General features: G+C 36.8%; 1 protein-coding gene across 1 annotated transcript; it reads left to right on the plus strand.

Moving 5' to 3' along the window:
• The first annotated feature begins 780 nt into the window (after positions 1-780).
• Positions 781-13,352, plus strand: LOC128215961 (uncharacterized). Its single transcript, XM_052922561.1, has 5 exons — positions 781-1,186; positions 2,137-3,508; positions 5,988-5,998; positions 9,998-10,447; positions 11,423-13,352. The coding sequence occupies exons 1-5, from the start codon at positions 852-854 to the stop codon at positions 12,801-12,803; spliced, it is 3,549 nt and encodes a 1,182-aa protein (XP_052778521.1). The 5' UTR covers positions 781-851; the 3' UTR covers positions 12,804-13,352.
• The last annotated feature ends 3,038 nt before the right edge of the window (positions 13,353-16,390 follow it).

Below are 16,390 nucleotides of genomic sequence, written 5' to 3' on the forward strand. Positions count from 1 at the left end.
GTACCTAGCTGGTAGATTAGTCAAAGGGAGATAACCGGAAACCAGGACCTCTGGAGAGGTGAGACAAGACTTCAGGCAAGGAACATGCTTGCTGTAGTTGAAGGTTAAAGCCACTTTCTTATATGATTGTACGGGTTATGCAGATACCTTAAAGAAAGGTACTTGTCTTCAATAGTCTAGCTACTATGATATGAAATTGCCACACAGGCTTAAATCGCTGATAAGCTGACCCCAATATCCAACCCGTGAATTCGTCGAAACCATCTTCACCTTGTTTTTAATCCTGGAAATTTCACTTGGCAGGGGAATATGTCATGTTACCTTTACCTATACACGTAATGAGGTGTGTAAGCAGATGAGTACAAACGGCTTGGTAACCCAGATGGAGTGCCAGAGCACACGTCCCGATAGCGGGAGATCCCGGGTTCGAGTCCCGGCTTTGCTGCACATTTGTTGTTACCCTGTCCCATACGCCTCGCACTAGTTCACGGCCGTACTGTTTAAAATACCCCGGGTACGCCTCTAACAAGTTGTAAAGGGCATTCGTATGCAATCTAAATATTCAGTACACTTGTAACATTTTAACTTTTTGGTAAAATTATTTATCAGAATGGCTCAGTAGTAGTATTTTTAGTTATAAAGCATTCATGTATGACAATAAATGTTTTTAATACTTATGAAACATTTACATATCAAATATCAGACTTGATTTAAGAAGTATATCATCAACTTTCAGTCACATGACCTATTACGTAGGCTGGATATATTTGTATATGCACTTCCTTGTTTAGTAGTGAAGGAAAGAAAATGACAATTTAAAGCTTAAACGGCATTTGAACTGTGACAGAAATATGGCTTCAAATGTTGAATTCTCCATTCAGAGAGGCTGTGATTTCATCCACGATTTCGCCTGTTCTCCTTGTGAAGAAGATGGACTGAACACGGAAGCTCAACATTTCTGTTCACAGTGCACGAAACATTACTGTAACAACTGTGTTACAAAACATAATGGCTTATACAAGAGACACACGGTACTCGACCGGAAGGACGTTAAGAAATGGGCGGCGACACCAGGGACGGTGGACGTCCTTGCGGGATGCGAGAGGCACCCCGGGGAGTCGCTGAAACTGGTCTGTGGTGACCATGACCAGCTGTGTTGTCATTTGTGCGCTGCCGTGGATCATAGGTACGTTCAAGACGATTTAAACAACACAGTATGTAAACCTTACAAAACTCTTATGGCACATGCTAAACATTGTCTCCGGTTTAACACAACCTAACCAAGTATTTATTTGTCATTTATGTTTTATAACTTTGTTCTATTTTTTATTGTGCAACACTACCACCGAATGGCTCGCTTACATTTCTTGAACTTGTTGAAGAACATTGCGTGTTACATATAAATACTTATATCAATATATGTACTGTTTTATTTATTCTGATTAATATATAATGCTGTAAAATTATCAAATAATACCTCCCATTAAACAATATTATCTTTTATCTACATGATTTGTAAATCTGAAGAACTATTGAATGGCGATATGAAAATATTAAATTCATAAATGTTACATCCATTCAAGCCATATACACATGCACTTTTTATAACACTATCATGTCACTATCTTGGTTTAAGATAACAAATGTTATATATGGCAACTCGCGAGTCATGACAGATTCTATAAAATTAGTCCTTTTTACCAATTAAGAAATCTTTCAAGTATTCAGTATGTATTGGCAGCTTTTCTAGCTGTGTTGTATTCCTAGAAATGTATGGCGTGCATGTGATGCACGTGCTTTTAAAAAAAAGGTGTTAATAAATCACCAACAGGGTCGAAACATTCCTCCGTTTTTCTCAGATAGCCATGGGACATAACTCGCCATTTTTGTCAATTTTGAATTTTGATGTATGATGAAATGTTAAAATAGGTTTTGTAAGTTTCCTACGACGCCGTCGACGACAAGGCTTATAAATATGTGATATGCTTCAGCGATTTATGGTATTCTGAAATATAATGGCAATCTATAGCTTCTAATATTGATGATATAGCTGCTGCTGGTGATGATGAGGATGCTGATGATGATGCTAATGCTAGTGCTGCTGATGATCTTTTTTTCTTCTTTTTTTCATTCCAGACAATGTTCATCAATACAGCATATTGCAGACGTTGCTAAGGGCGTTCACAAAGATCCCGAGTTTCGTCAACTACCTCAACGGTTAGCTGAACTTAGGAAGCGTCTAGAAGATATGAAAAACGACAGAAGGAAAAATGGAGCCTCTTTGAGGAAAACTCGAACAGCCATTGTTGATGAAATCAAAGCAATCCGTAAAACGATAAACGAAGTTCTTGACAAGATGGAGAAAACAACAGTACAAGAATTAGACCGTCTTGTAGCTGATCAGGAACTGTCCATCAAGAAAGATATGGAATACTGCACACAGATGCACGACGAATTAAAGAGCATTATGGATGACATACAAAGCAGAGGCTCATCAGGCGAACCACCCCTATATATTGGGTTCAGGAAATGTGAAGAAAAAATAAAACAAGCAAGTAAAATTCTACAAAACATGTCAATTGTTGTAAAATACAAAATAACGTTTCGTAAAGAAAATGGAATAGAAGATAATTTGTCCTCGATGAAGACATTTGGAGAGTTAAAGGAATCGAATGTTTTTGGTAAACAACCACTGATAGTACTATTCCCCCGAGACCATGTATTCGCTACCCAAGGTTACAAGGAGTACAGTGTGAAGATGAGTTTAGACAAAAACAAATGTAGTATTGCAGGGCTCTGTGAACTGCCTGGTGGAGAGATTATTATTTCAGACCGGAAGAACTGTAAAGTGAAACTTCTGGACCAGGAGTACAGGATTTTGGACCACTGTGATGTCCCCGAGCAACCATTTGACGTTTGCAACATTGGCCTGAATGGGGTTGCCGTTTGTGTTAACAAAGATGATGACAGAGGTGAGCTTCATTTCATTAACATTACAAAAGGGAAACTTGTGACCGCGAGAAAGTTATGTTTCACCCATAGATGTTACAGCGTAGCTCACCACGGGAACAACCTGTACATTTCATCAGACACCGCGTTGTACGTCTACACGATGAAGGGGCAGCTGAAAAAGAAGCTGTACGAGGATAATTCCGGTGATGACACGGTGCAGAGAATTGCCATCAGTAAGGACGGGGAGACTATCTACATCACAAACTTCTCAAACCATCATCTTATCACCCTGGACAACCTCGGCAACAAGCTGGCCACATTCACTGATTCTGACTTGAGGGAACCTTACGGAGTACACGTGACAACTGCTGGGCACGTGTTCGTCTGCTGCTATGACTCCGATACAGTGCTGCAGATTGACAAGGACGGGAAGAAGAAGTTGGCCATCCTGGCCAGGAAACAAGACGGAGTGTTCGGACCAAGAGCTTTGTACTTCAGCAGCCGTACTTCCTCCCTGAGTGTTTGCGGATTGAATGACAAGCTCCTCGTCATCAATGTACGATAAATAATATCGAGAGGCCCACGTACAAGCGACAAAACGACAATTAAAATAAGTGCTTTGATTTACTTTAATCTTTTTCGTGTTAGTATACTCACTTTGATGAATGTTGTTCAATATAACACATGAATCATATTTGCTTAAAATACATATTCATTTATCTATTCACGTATTACAGTTGCTTTTAGCTACATAGTTATAATGTTCATTATGGGCGCATGTTATTCGACTTTGTCAATGTTAATTTTATACAATTATTAACATATGTGCCATATGTTGTATGGTTGTGTATGCATCTGTTTAAATAACTCTCTCTTTAATATGGAAATAAATCAGTATTATACGATTCGTTTTGTCCATGTCACATGTTCCAATAAGAAGATTCAATATTTTTACTACACCTACAAGAGTGTCAGTTTTTACTATTTTTACTGGACACCAAGATAAAAAAAAATAATATCAATGCAGAATTATGTTAATCCATTCATCCAATCCAATTATGATTAAAAAACAAACAATAACAGCGTACGATGTGTCCAGTGTAAAAATATTACCCTATATATATATATATATATATATATATATATATATATATATATATATATTAATTAATAGCTACGTGGCCATTTAAAAGCGCTTTAATATCACTAATAATCTTTTCACAAATCATGTTGAATAAAAGATAATGATGCATTCAATTTGTTTTTGAACCAACCTTAACTGTGCCCCTATAACAGCTAACTTGATTATTATTATTTAAGTGTTGCAACTCTCGATCTCTTAACATAGGGTTTAAAGGTATACTCCTACAGTTATGTCGCCAATACAGATCTTAATGAAATCCTGACTATCTTACGTTTTGTACGATCAGGCATAAAAGTTATCATGAATCACGCCGGTGAAATGTTAACAAACTACTTTTAACAATGATAAGTGATCAATCGAGCTTTTGTAAATAAATATAAGAAACTATGACAGTAAATGTTTCCTGTCACCAACATGAAATATGTGACAGAGTTGCTTTAACTTTCTTAGGGAGTCTACACAATGATAAATAAACACAACAATAAATGTACCAGATGAAATTATTTTATTGACATCAAACCATGTACAGACAAAATAATATTCAATTATAAACAACGATGAAATTTAAGCACTAAGTGAAAGCTGAAACTTATGGAGGTGTGTGTCTATTCTGTTATTTTAATGAAATGAATGAAAACGATAGAAATTTGAAACAAAATTTGCAAGAAGGAAAACAGTGATGAAATGGATATAAATAACGATGAAAAGTAAGCACATTTCAATAACAATTTTCTGTACAAATCATTAATGAATATCATAAACTGTCACCCAATACAAACATTACTTATACACTCTGACACTTGTTTAAAGATCTTATAGATAAAAATGGTGTTGAACTTGTTAAACAAGTTTCATGGGAACAAGTTGTTTGTACGGTGATCAGGTTTTAAGGAGTCAGACCCACAAATAATCTAGCTCCTTTATCCTCTTTGTTAGATGTTGACTGGTGTCCCCATATAATTGTAGTATTATTTCATGGCTGATTACTTGTTAAAAAAATACCATAAGTGCATTAAAGTTATAAAGGTTTGTAAATTTTATTTTTATTTTACTGAAATCGGACGTAAACTGACCTATCTTTAAAAACATGAAAAATGTTTCAGTTAACACCCTTAACAATTTCTCTTTTTTTGCCCTAAAAAAACCCTTTAGGTGATACTGACATAAAATGGGGTCATTCAGTCAAACCAAAAGTCACATATGTAAGGCTGGAATTTCTTGACTTCATTATGCTGACCTGAACAAATAATACTTTACAAGTAGTATAATATATATATATATATATATATATATATATATATATATATATATATATATATATATATATATATATATATATATATATATATATATATATATATAAATATTGATAAAGAAAATTCACAAAAATGACTGAAAGGTAACAAAAACACAAAATTTACATCTACACGAAAACAAATTCAAAGGTAACTCAGATAAAATATGAATAACTTTAATAATACGCACATTTTTACAATGCTTTAAAATTTTAAGTTCTGGGAAGAGCTTAAGCCTTTCAAAAATAAGGCTTTAACCGTAAAAGATCTTTGCCCCAATCATTTTTTTTCAAACAAATGTTGATTTTAACCAAATGATGCAAATTGCAAACTTATCAAAAAAACAAAACATGCATTACTACTTGGAATTCTGCCTTTAACCTTTAAACATGTTCCAATCTGTCCCACACTTGGTAGTGTTAAAAACCCTGGCTAACTCATATTTTGTTATGCACAAAATCAATTATACAGCACAAGAAACAGACACAATACAATACAATATAATACAATACAATAGTATTTTATTTCGCATAAAACACTAACAAAGTTTTATAGCGATAACAAACAGGATGATAGTAAAAGTAAATCATTTTCAGAGGAAAACGAGGTGTGGCATTAACATTTATCATGTGTAAGAGACAATGCATTTTAGAAAGTAAAATAAGTTTTGTACAAATGATAAAAGGTCAGGCATAAAATAAATTATCACGTGTAATGTTAACAAAATACTTAAGTCGTTAGTTCTTTTGTTAATATATTTAAAGATATGACAGTAAATGCTTCACGTCATAAACGTGAACTATGAGGAAGTTCTTTTAACACTTTAGGTTCGATGAACGATTAGTTCTAGGTGAGTCGCTAAGTGATACGCGTAAATGGAACCCTGAAAGCCCAGAAGACATGAAAGACATGGCGCGCTGATAGAACAAAAATCCTTTGCATAATGAGAGTTATACTCATGAGATATGAAGCTCATTAGTAACAAAACCATAATAATTTTCCCTGGTAATGTAAGATAGAGCTTAAATTATCACCGTCTTAATTCTTACATAAGTTCACTTAAGGCTTAGAACCGTCTAAATCCCAGAAGTAGTTCACATAAAGCTTTTAGGAAACATCGTCAAAAGCCTAACAGTAGTTCACATAAAGCTTTAAGATAGCACCGTCTATAGTCTTACGATATTTCATATAAAGCTTTTAGGTAGCACCGTCATAAGCCTAACAGTAGTTCACATAAAGCTTTAAGATAGCACCGTCTATAGTCTGACGGTAGTTCATATAAAGCTTTAAGGTTGCACCGCTAAAGCCTAACAGTAGTTCACATAAAGCTTTAAGGTGGCATTGTCTAAGGCCTAACAGTAGTTCACATAAAGCTTTAAGGTAGCACCGCTAAAGCCTAACAGTAGTTCACATAAGCTTTAAGGTAGCACCGCTAAAGCCTAACAGTAGTTCACATAAAGCTTTAAGGTAGCACCGTCTTAAGCCTGACAGTAGTTCACATAAAGCTTTAAGGTAGAATCGTCTTAAGCCTAACAGTAGTTCACATAAAGCTTTAAGGTAGCACCGTCTTAAGCCTGACAGTAGTTCACATAAAGCTTTAAGGTAGCACCGTCTTAAGCCTGACAGTAGTTCACATAAAGCTTTAAGGTAGCATCGTCTTAAGCCTAACAGAAGTTCACATCAAACTTTAAGGAAGCACCGTCTTAAGCCTAACAGTAGTTCACATAGAGCTTTAAGGTAGCACCGCTAAAGCCCAACAGTACTTCACATAAAGCTTTAAGGTAGCACCGTCTTAAGCCTAATAATAATAGTTCACATAAAGCTTTAAGGTAGCACCGTCTTAAGCCTAACAGTAGATCACATAAAGCTTTAAGGTAGCTCCGTCGAAACCCTTTTGGAAGTTCAAATAAAGCTTTAAGGTATCACCGCCGAAACCCTTACGGAAGTTTAAATAAAGCTTTAAGGTAGCACCGTCGAATCCCTTACGGAAGTTCAAATAAAGCTTTAAGGTAGCACCGTCGAAACCCTTACGTAAGTTCAAATAAAGCTTTAAGGTAGCACCGTCTTAACCCTTGAGGTAATTCACATAAAGCTTTAAGGTAGCACCGTCTTAACCATTGAGGTAATTTACATAAAGTTTAAAGGTGGCACCGTCTTAACCCTTGAGGTAATTCACATAAAGCTTTAAGGTAGCACCGTCTTAACCATTGAGGTAATTTACATAAAGTTTAAAGGTAGCACCGTCTTAACCCTTGAGGTAATTCACATAACGCTTTAAGGTAGCACCGTCTTAACCCTTGAGGTAATTCACATAAAGCTTTAAGGTAGCACCGTATAAAGTCTTAAGGTAGCTCGCATAAAGCCTTAAAAATAAATCTTAAAGGTAGTACCGTCTAAAGAAGTTCATTCAAAGCCTTAAGGTAACACTATCTAAAGTCTAACAGTAGTTTACATAGGAGTTAAGGAAGCATGATCAAAAGACAAATTTCAAATATAGCTATAAGGTAGCACCATCTACACCCTAAAGTAATTAACATAAATATTTAAGGTAACGCCATCTTATGCCTGAACGTAGTTCACATAAGTCGTTAAGTAGTTCATATCACGCTTGAAGCTAGCACAGGCTTAAAATACTCATCATAAGGCTTGAACGCAGCACCTACTAATGCCTTAGAGTAGTTAACATAAAGTTTGAAGGCAGCACCGTCTAACGCCTGAGATTAGTTAACATAACGCTTGAACGCAGCACCGTCTAAAGCCTTAGAGTACTTAACATGAAGCTTGAAGGCAGCACCGTCTAAAGCCTTAGAGTACTTAACATGAAGCTTGAAGGCAGCTCCATCTAACGCCTTAGAGTAGCTAACATGAAGCTTGATGGCAGCACCGTCTAACGCCTAAGAGCAGCTAACATGAAGCTTGAAGGCAGCACCGTCTAACGCCTTAGAGTAGCTAACATAAAGCTTGTAGGCAGCACCGTCCAACACTTTAGAGTAGTTAACATGAAGCTTGAAGGCAGCACCTTAGAGTAGCTAACATGAAGCTCGAAGGCAGCACCGTCTAACGCCTTAGAGTGGTTAACATAAAGCTTGAAGGCAGCACCGTCTAACGCCTTAGAGTGGATAACATAAAGTTTGAAGGCAGCACCGTCTAACGCCTGAGATTAGCTAACATGAAGCTTGAAGGCAGCACCGTCTAACGCCTTAGAGTAGTTAACATAAAGCTTGAAGGCAGCACCGTCTAACGCCTTAGAGTAGCTAACATGAAGCTTGAACAAAGCACTGTCTAACGCCTTAGAGTAGTTAACATAAAGCTTGAACAAAGCACTGTCTAAAGCCTTACAGTTAATAGTAAGCACTGTCTTTTAAATGCCTTAAAGAAGTTCAAATAAACCTTTTATGTAGCGCAATCGAAAGCCTAAGAGTAGTTTACATAAAGCTTTAAGGGAGCACCGTCTAAACGCTTCAAGTTGGATTGCAGCTCTTAAAGGTGTTCAATTTGGAACCTAAAGATACAACGGGGATTGTGGTATCGGCCGTATTGGTACCTAGCTGGTAGATTAGTCAAAGGGAAAAAACCGGAATCCAGGACCTCTCGAGAAGTGAGACGAGACTTCAGGCAAGGAACATGCTTGCTGTAGTTGAGGAGGTAGAAGCCTATTTCTTATGCACCAGTCAATTGTAACCACCTCCTCACCCCCGCCTCAGGTCCAGGGGTATACCGGGGATAGCCGGGGAAATGGGCTGTGTTTTTACCTTCCGGGTGGCTCTGCAGTGCCGGATTAATGCGGTGGTGTTGTCTTCGCGCCAAAAATAGCGAGGAATGGGCCTTACCTAGGGTCCCTGGGGTGCGAGGGCATTTGGCGGGGATTTAAGCGTCAGTTCGTCGCCGCAGGGCGGAGATTTTACCCGGGCTTGGCTGGACCAAACGTCAAAGTCCCCGCTATTACCCGGACCTGGGGGAGGGGGGGGGGGTCGTGGTTACAATTGACTGGTGTATGAAATGATTGTACGGGTTATGCAGAAACCTTATAAAGGTTATTGTCTTCAATAGTCTATTTACTATGATATAAAATTGCCACACGTGCTTAAATCGCTGATAAGCTAACCCCATTATCCAACCAGTGATTCCGTCGAAACTATCTTCATCTTGTTTTCTATCCTGGAAATTTCACTTGGCAAGGGAGTATGTCATGGTACCTTTACCTATACACGTAATGAGGTGTGTAAGCTGATGAGTGCACACGGCTTGGTATCCCTTTTAGCGGGAGATCCCGGGTTTAAGCCCCAGCCTTGCTGCACATTTGTTGTTACCCTGTCACATACGGCTCGCACTAGTTCACGGACGTACTATTTAAAATACCCCGGGTACGCCTCTGACAAGGTGTAAAGGGCAGTGTATGCAATCTAAATATTCAGTACACTAGTAACAAATTAACTGTTTTGTCAAATTGTTTAAATCAGAATGGCTCAGGTGTATTCACTTTAGTTATAAAGCATTCATGTATGACAATAAAGGTGTTTTTAATACTGAAACATTTACATATCAAATATCAATATTGATTTAAGAAGTAAATCAATAACATTCAGTCACATGACCCTTAACGTAGGCTGGATATAAATTGTATATGTACTTCCTTGTTCAGAAATGAAGGAAAGAACAGAAAGAACAGGAAAGAAAAGGACCTTTCTAAGTGTAAATGTCATTTGAACTGTGACAGAAATATGGCATCAGATTTTGAATCATCCATTCAGGGAGGTGGTGATTTCATCCATGATTTTGCCTGTTCTCCTTGCGAAGAAGATGGACTGAACACGGAAGCTCAACATTTCTGTAATCAGTGCAAGATCCATTACTGCAATACTTGCGTTGTGAAGCATAATGGCTTATACAAAAGACACACGGTACTCGACCGGATGGACGTTAAGAAATGGGCGGCGGCACCAGGGACGGTGGACGTCCTTGAGGGATGCGAGAGGCACCCAGAGGAGTCGCTGAAGCCGGTCTGTGGTGACCATGACCAGCTGTGTTGTCATTTGTGCGTTGCCTTGGATCATAGGTATGTTTCAAAGTCGATTTAAAGAACACAGTAGATGAAACTCTTATGGCACCTGCTAAACACTGTTTCCGGTTTAATACAACCAAACCAAGTATTTATTTTACATTTGTGTACTATAACGTTGTTCTACTAGTAATTATATTGGGCAACACTATCACCAAATGGCTCGCTTAAATTTCATAAACTTGTTGAATAACTTTGCGTGTTACATATAAATACTAACATCAATATATGTACTGTTTTATTTTTCTGATTAAAATGTACCGCTGCAAAGGTATCAAATTATAATTTACTTATTATACCATATTAAACTATACTGTCTTTTAACTACATGTACAATGTTCATGATTTGTAAATATGCCGTACTATGGTGATATGAAAATATTGATTTCAAAAATGTTACATCCGTACAAGCTGTATACACATGTACTTTTGTTACACTGTCATGTCACTAACTTCACGCACATTCTCGGTTAAAGGTAAGTAATCGTTATGGTACATATGGCGACTCGCGAGTCATGACAGATATGTTCTTTTCCTTTATTCCAATTAAGAAATATTTAAGTATTCAGTATGTGTTTGCAATTTTTCTAGCTGTGTTGAATTCCTTTAAGTGTATGGCGTGACCGTGATGCACGTGCTTGAAAAACACCTGACGGTATGATTAAAATCACAAGCAGGTTTAAACGCCCCTCCCTTTTTCTCAGATAGTCAAGGGACGTAACTCGACACTTTCATGAATTTTGATGTATGGCGAAATGATATAGTAGCTGTAAATAGTTTACTACGACGCCGACGACGGCGGTACTTATAAATATATGCTATGTTTCAGCGATTTTTGGTATACTGAATTATAATGGCAATCTATAACTGCTAATAGTGCTGCTGCTGCTGCTGCTGCTGCTGCTGCTTGAGGATGATGAGGATGATGTTAGGGCTGCTTCTGATGATCTTTTTTCTCTTTTTTCATTCCAGACAATGTTCATCAATACAGCATATTCAAGACGTTGCAAAGGGCATCCACAAAGACCCCGAGTTTCATCAACTACCTCAACGGGTAACTGAACTAAGAAGGCATCTAAAAGATATGAAAGACGACAGATGTAAAAATAGAGCCTTTTTGAGGAAAATTCGAACAGCCATAGTTAATGAAATAAAAGCAATCCGTAAAAAGATCAACGGAATTCTTGACAAAATGGAGAAAACAACAGTACAAGAACTAGACCGTCTAGTAGCTGATCAGGAATTGTACATTAAGGAAGATATGGAATCCTGCACACAGATGCACGACGAATTAAAGACCATTTTGGATGACATTCAAAGAAAAGACTCACCAAGCGAACCATCCTTATATATCGGGTTCAGGAAATGTGAAGAAAAAGTAAAACAAGCAAATGCAAATCTGCAAAACATGTCAAATGTTGTACAATACGATATGACGTTTTGTAAAAATAAAGGAATAGAAGATAATTTGTCCCCGATGAAGACATTTGGGGAATTAATTGGATCGAATGTTCTTGTCAAACAGGTACTTAGATCACTAATCCCCCGAGATCATGTATTTGCTACCCAAAATTACAAGAAGTACAACGTGAAGATGAGTTCAGACAAAAACAAATGTAATATTGAAGGGTTATGTGAACTGCCAGGTGGAGAGATTGTTATTTCAGACTACTGGAACTGTAAATTGAAACTCCTGGACAAGGAGTACAGGGTTGTCGACAACTGTGATGTCCCCGAGCATCCATGGAACGTATGCAACATTGGCGGGAATGAGGTTGCCGTTTGTGTTAACAAATATGATGATAGACGTGAACTTCATTTCATTAATATTACAAAAGGGAAACTTGTGACTACGAAAAAGTTAAGTTTCATCCATGAATGTTTCGCCGCAGCTCATCACGGGAACAGCCTGTACATTTCATCCTACACCGCGCTGTATGTCTACACGATGAAGGGGACGTTGGTAAAAAAGCTGTACGAGGACAACTCCGGTGATGACACGGTGATGAGAATTGCAATCAGTAACGACGGTAAGACTATCTACATAACAAACTACTCAAACAATCAACTTATTACCCTGGACAACGTCGGCAACAAGCTGACCACATTCACTGATCCTGACTTGAGGCAACCTTACGGAATACACGTGATACCTGCTGGACACGTGTTTGTCTCCTGCTATGACACCGACACTGTGCTGCAGGTTGACAAAGACGGGAGGACGAAGCTGGCCACCTTGGCCAGGAGACATAACGGAGTTTACGGACCGAAATCATTGTTTTATAGCGACCGTACCTCCTCTTTGGTTGTCGGAGGAGAGAAAGACACGCTCTTCGTCATCAAGTTACAATAAATAACAACAATAGATCCACCTCTTAAGCGATCAAAAATAACGTTTTCCGACATCGAAACGTAAGAAATGTAAAGTGGGGCTCATTAGTTTTTATTTAAAAATCTTCGAAGTGTGTGTGCCCTGTTACAAGCAACAACCATACTATAAAGCAATCTCATTTCTGCAAATGGAAGAGACTCGTTTACACTGGATATGGAGATACATTGAAACAAATAATTTTCATGTGAAATGTGATAAATATGCAAGTTTGACCGATTTCAAAAGTTCAAGAAAGCCCTACATATCTAATATGAATTTATATATTTACATATTACTTAGCCAATAAAGGGTTTATGAAATAATAAATTTTAATGAATCATTTTTCAAAACATTTACGTTTCAACATTGCTTGTGTCAATAGTATTCATACTTATAAACTTGTTCACATTACGGAGCTGAAAATATTATTATGGTTATGTTTGCTATTTAAATTATTTAGACATGCATGTCATTTCAACCAAATGTGTTTTATTACGTTTCATCGTTTGATTATAAGTAATATTTACTGCACCCTCTTTCCGAACTATTAAAAAGATACCGACTAACGAGGGCTGTGGGCTAAGTAAATGGTTTGTATCGTATTGTCACGGACACTACTTATCAAGTAGAGTGGGTTTATTTGATTCAGATCACAATGTAAATTATCCGCACATTACCTTGAAAGGTAAGAGCACTGCCTACTGGTTACCATTTAGATACAAACATTAATTAATTTCACGGAATACCTCATTGTTAATCATTATGCTTTAACTGTAAATAGGAAAAATGTCAGTTTCAATGCATATATCCCCAATGTACGAATTACCGGTGGTTACCTATTACCGGTGTATTCCGAAAAAATCTGAATATCTGAATATCTTATTCACGATGAGCACTTCCGGTATCCTTTGTTTACAATATCTCTTGCTATATGTCAATATGAAACGTTCAATAAATATGTAGTTCCTAAGGGTACAAAAACACATTTATTATATCAGAATTTATAGGAAACATATTTTTTTAACTTTTTCTATTAATATATGTTACAATCAATGAATAAATTTTGAATAATTCACACAAAAATGACAGTCGGCATCCATCTTGTTGATTTCGTCACCACTAATCATGTGCGTTTGAGCAACACTGCTACTCGACTAAACTTCTGACTTTTCAATGTTGAATAAAGACACCAAAATTGAATTTTAGAAAATGGTGGTGGGATCCTTTGATAGGGCTGAAATAACAATGTGCAAAATAGGGAAAGTATTAGCATAATTCATTTATTGTTAACTTGCTTTCAAACTTTTTATTCAACTAAACTATCGACATTCTCATGAATGGCACTGTATTGCTACATTTGATAAATGTAAAGAGGTCTATGCTCCTAAAATAAATATTTAAGGGAATATTTTGCTTAATATACACTTTATTTCTGCAAGGTATACTACAATTCTATACCCAGACCTGCCAACATTGCTGAGATAATAATGTTAACTTACTGAATGTAAGTTTAATTCAAAAGCTACATTTTCCATAATCCACCGGAAATAGGTAATTGAAAATTCAAAGATGGCGGCCACGGTCGGTAAACAAAATGCACCTAGAATTCGATATGGTGATCCCTGGTATATAAATCTTACTGTTACTGATGGCAAAATTATTTTTCTTAAATATGGTTGAAATTTAAAGAAGCTTGCATATAGCCTGGCCAAAATTCCATTGGATAGTTTCTTAATACACAGGTAATCGGTACATCCAGGATATTTTTTGTAGAAAAACAAGTTTAGACAATCACGTATTAAGGCACCAACCCAAATGGTGTTAATGGTCAAACACATGTTTATGGACAACAAATGATTGCAACATGTATACACGTCATTGAACAATCTCTATCACCATAAGAACTCCAGTAAAAATACAAAGTTTTACTTTTATTATAACTCTAATTCGTCGATAGGTTGTTGTTTCTACTGTTGGTGTTTGTTAGGGAGGAGGGGCGGTGTCCTAAGTAATGTCAACGTTTCGCCGCCACCCGTGGGTAAAGCGTGCATGGTCACCGCCCTTGTTTCTCATTAGCAAGAGGCAAAAGTTAACAATAGAATTTGGCCATACCTGGTAATGATGGACCAACGCGTCATTACTTTTAACATACCAGTAATTATTTTCATATGTACTGGTAGAATTTTGTCCACCATAGGTATTTTATGTATATGCGTGTTTTATGTATTTGGGTGTTTAAAAATTGGTGAATCATAAAGTAGACTTTTTAATAGGTGATCGATATATGTATCTGAAAGTGGACATGAATTAATACAAACTTTTACAAAGTGATAACCAACCCTAGGTATGAAACCCTATTATATTGTCCACAGGTTATCGTTTGTTTACTTTGCACATTAAAATGATTTGGTTGGTTTGTAGCATTTTTGGCCAAAACTTTTGACCAACCAATAAACAAGTTGAGTAACTCGGATCAAGCCAAAGATTAAACCAGTTTTATACTATAGGCTGCGAATTACACACTTTTTCTCATTACTATTCCATATCAATGTTCAAACACATTATGATTTATTATGATTCAAAAGTAAGTGTCGCAACTCTCAATCCTTACAATGACACTTTAAAGGCATACTCGCCCAGTTGCTGTGTGGCAAATACAGATCTCTGCTGAAACAAACAATTCTATAGGGACTTTATATGGTCAGGTATACAACTAAATAATCAGTGGCACGTGTAATGTTTACACACAATGATCAGTCGCACAAAGAAGTTCATTCACTCGTTCGTTTGTTAAAGTAATACATATTTTAAATTATGGCAGCAAATGCTTTGCTTTATGTCACCAACATGAGATATGAGAGAGTTCCTTTAACCCTTTTGGTTAAAAAGAACCAAGGCCTTCAAGTAGTTCACATAAAGCTTTTAGGTTATAAGCGCCGTTTAAAGCCTTAAAGTGTTTTACCTTACGCTTTAAGGAAACACTGTATTAATCCTTCAAATATTTCACATAGAGTTTAAGGTAACAACGTCTAAAGCCTTATAGTTTTTCACCTTAAGCTTTAAGGAAACACTGTCTAAATCCTTCTAAAATTTCACATAGAGTTTAAGGTTACACCGTCTAAAGCCTTATAGTAGTTCACATTAAGCATTTAAGTAGCACCGTCTTAAATACTTGAAAATAGTTATGTCATTCCTACATAGCCATAAAACATCCGAAGACCGTTCTAAAGAAAGGCTTTCACATGTGTAGACGTGTCACAGTATCCGGTTCGAGCTCCGGTATGGCTGAACATTTTTTTCACCCTGTCACATTTGGCGTTATAGTACGGTCGCTTTCAATTTTCAATCGATATTTCTGAGTAGTTTTGATACCTTTTTCGAAACTAAGAATTTTATCGTTCAGTTTAGGCAATGATTGTTTGATTCTGCGTGTAAAACTTTTAATTTAATTTGTAACACACGCATATTATTCAGTTGAAATTCTTGAACCTTTGATAAGATGACGCCAATATCCAACCCGAGATTTCGTCAAGACCATCTCCATCATGTTTTGATTTAAACATATTTTA

This window comes from Mya arenaria, chromosome 14 (genome assembly GCF_026914265.1).
Source record: "Mya arenaria isolate MELC-2E11 chromosome 14, ASM2691426v1".
NCBI classification, from domain to species: domain Eukaryota; kingdom Metazoa; phylum Mollusca; class Bivalvia; order Myida; family Myidae; genus Mya; species Mya arenaria.

What these genes read in the sequence shown, in the direction of transcription:
- LOC128215961 (XM_052922561.1), top strand. Translation starts at nt 852, where the DNA reads ATGGCTTCAAATGTTGAATTCTCCATTCAGAGAGGCTGTGATTTCATC. An exon ending in TGCGCTGCCGTGGATCATAG is followed by an intron (nt 1,187 to 2,136) that starts GTACGTTCAAGA and finishes TTTTCATTCCAG; the next exon opens with ACAATGTTCATCAATACAGC. An exon ending in TGCGTTGCCTTGGATCATAG is followed by an intron (nt 10,448 to 11,422) that starts GTATGTTTCAAA and finishes TTTTCATTCCAG; the next exon opens with ACAATGTTCATCAATACAGC.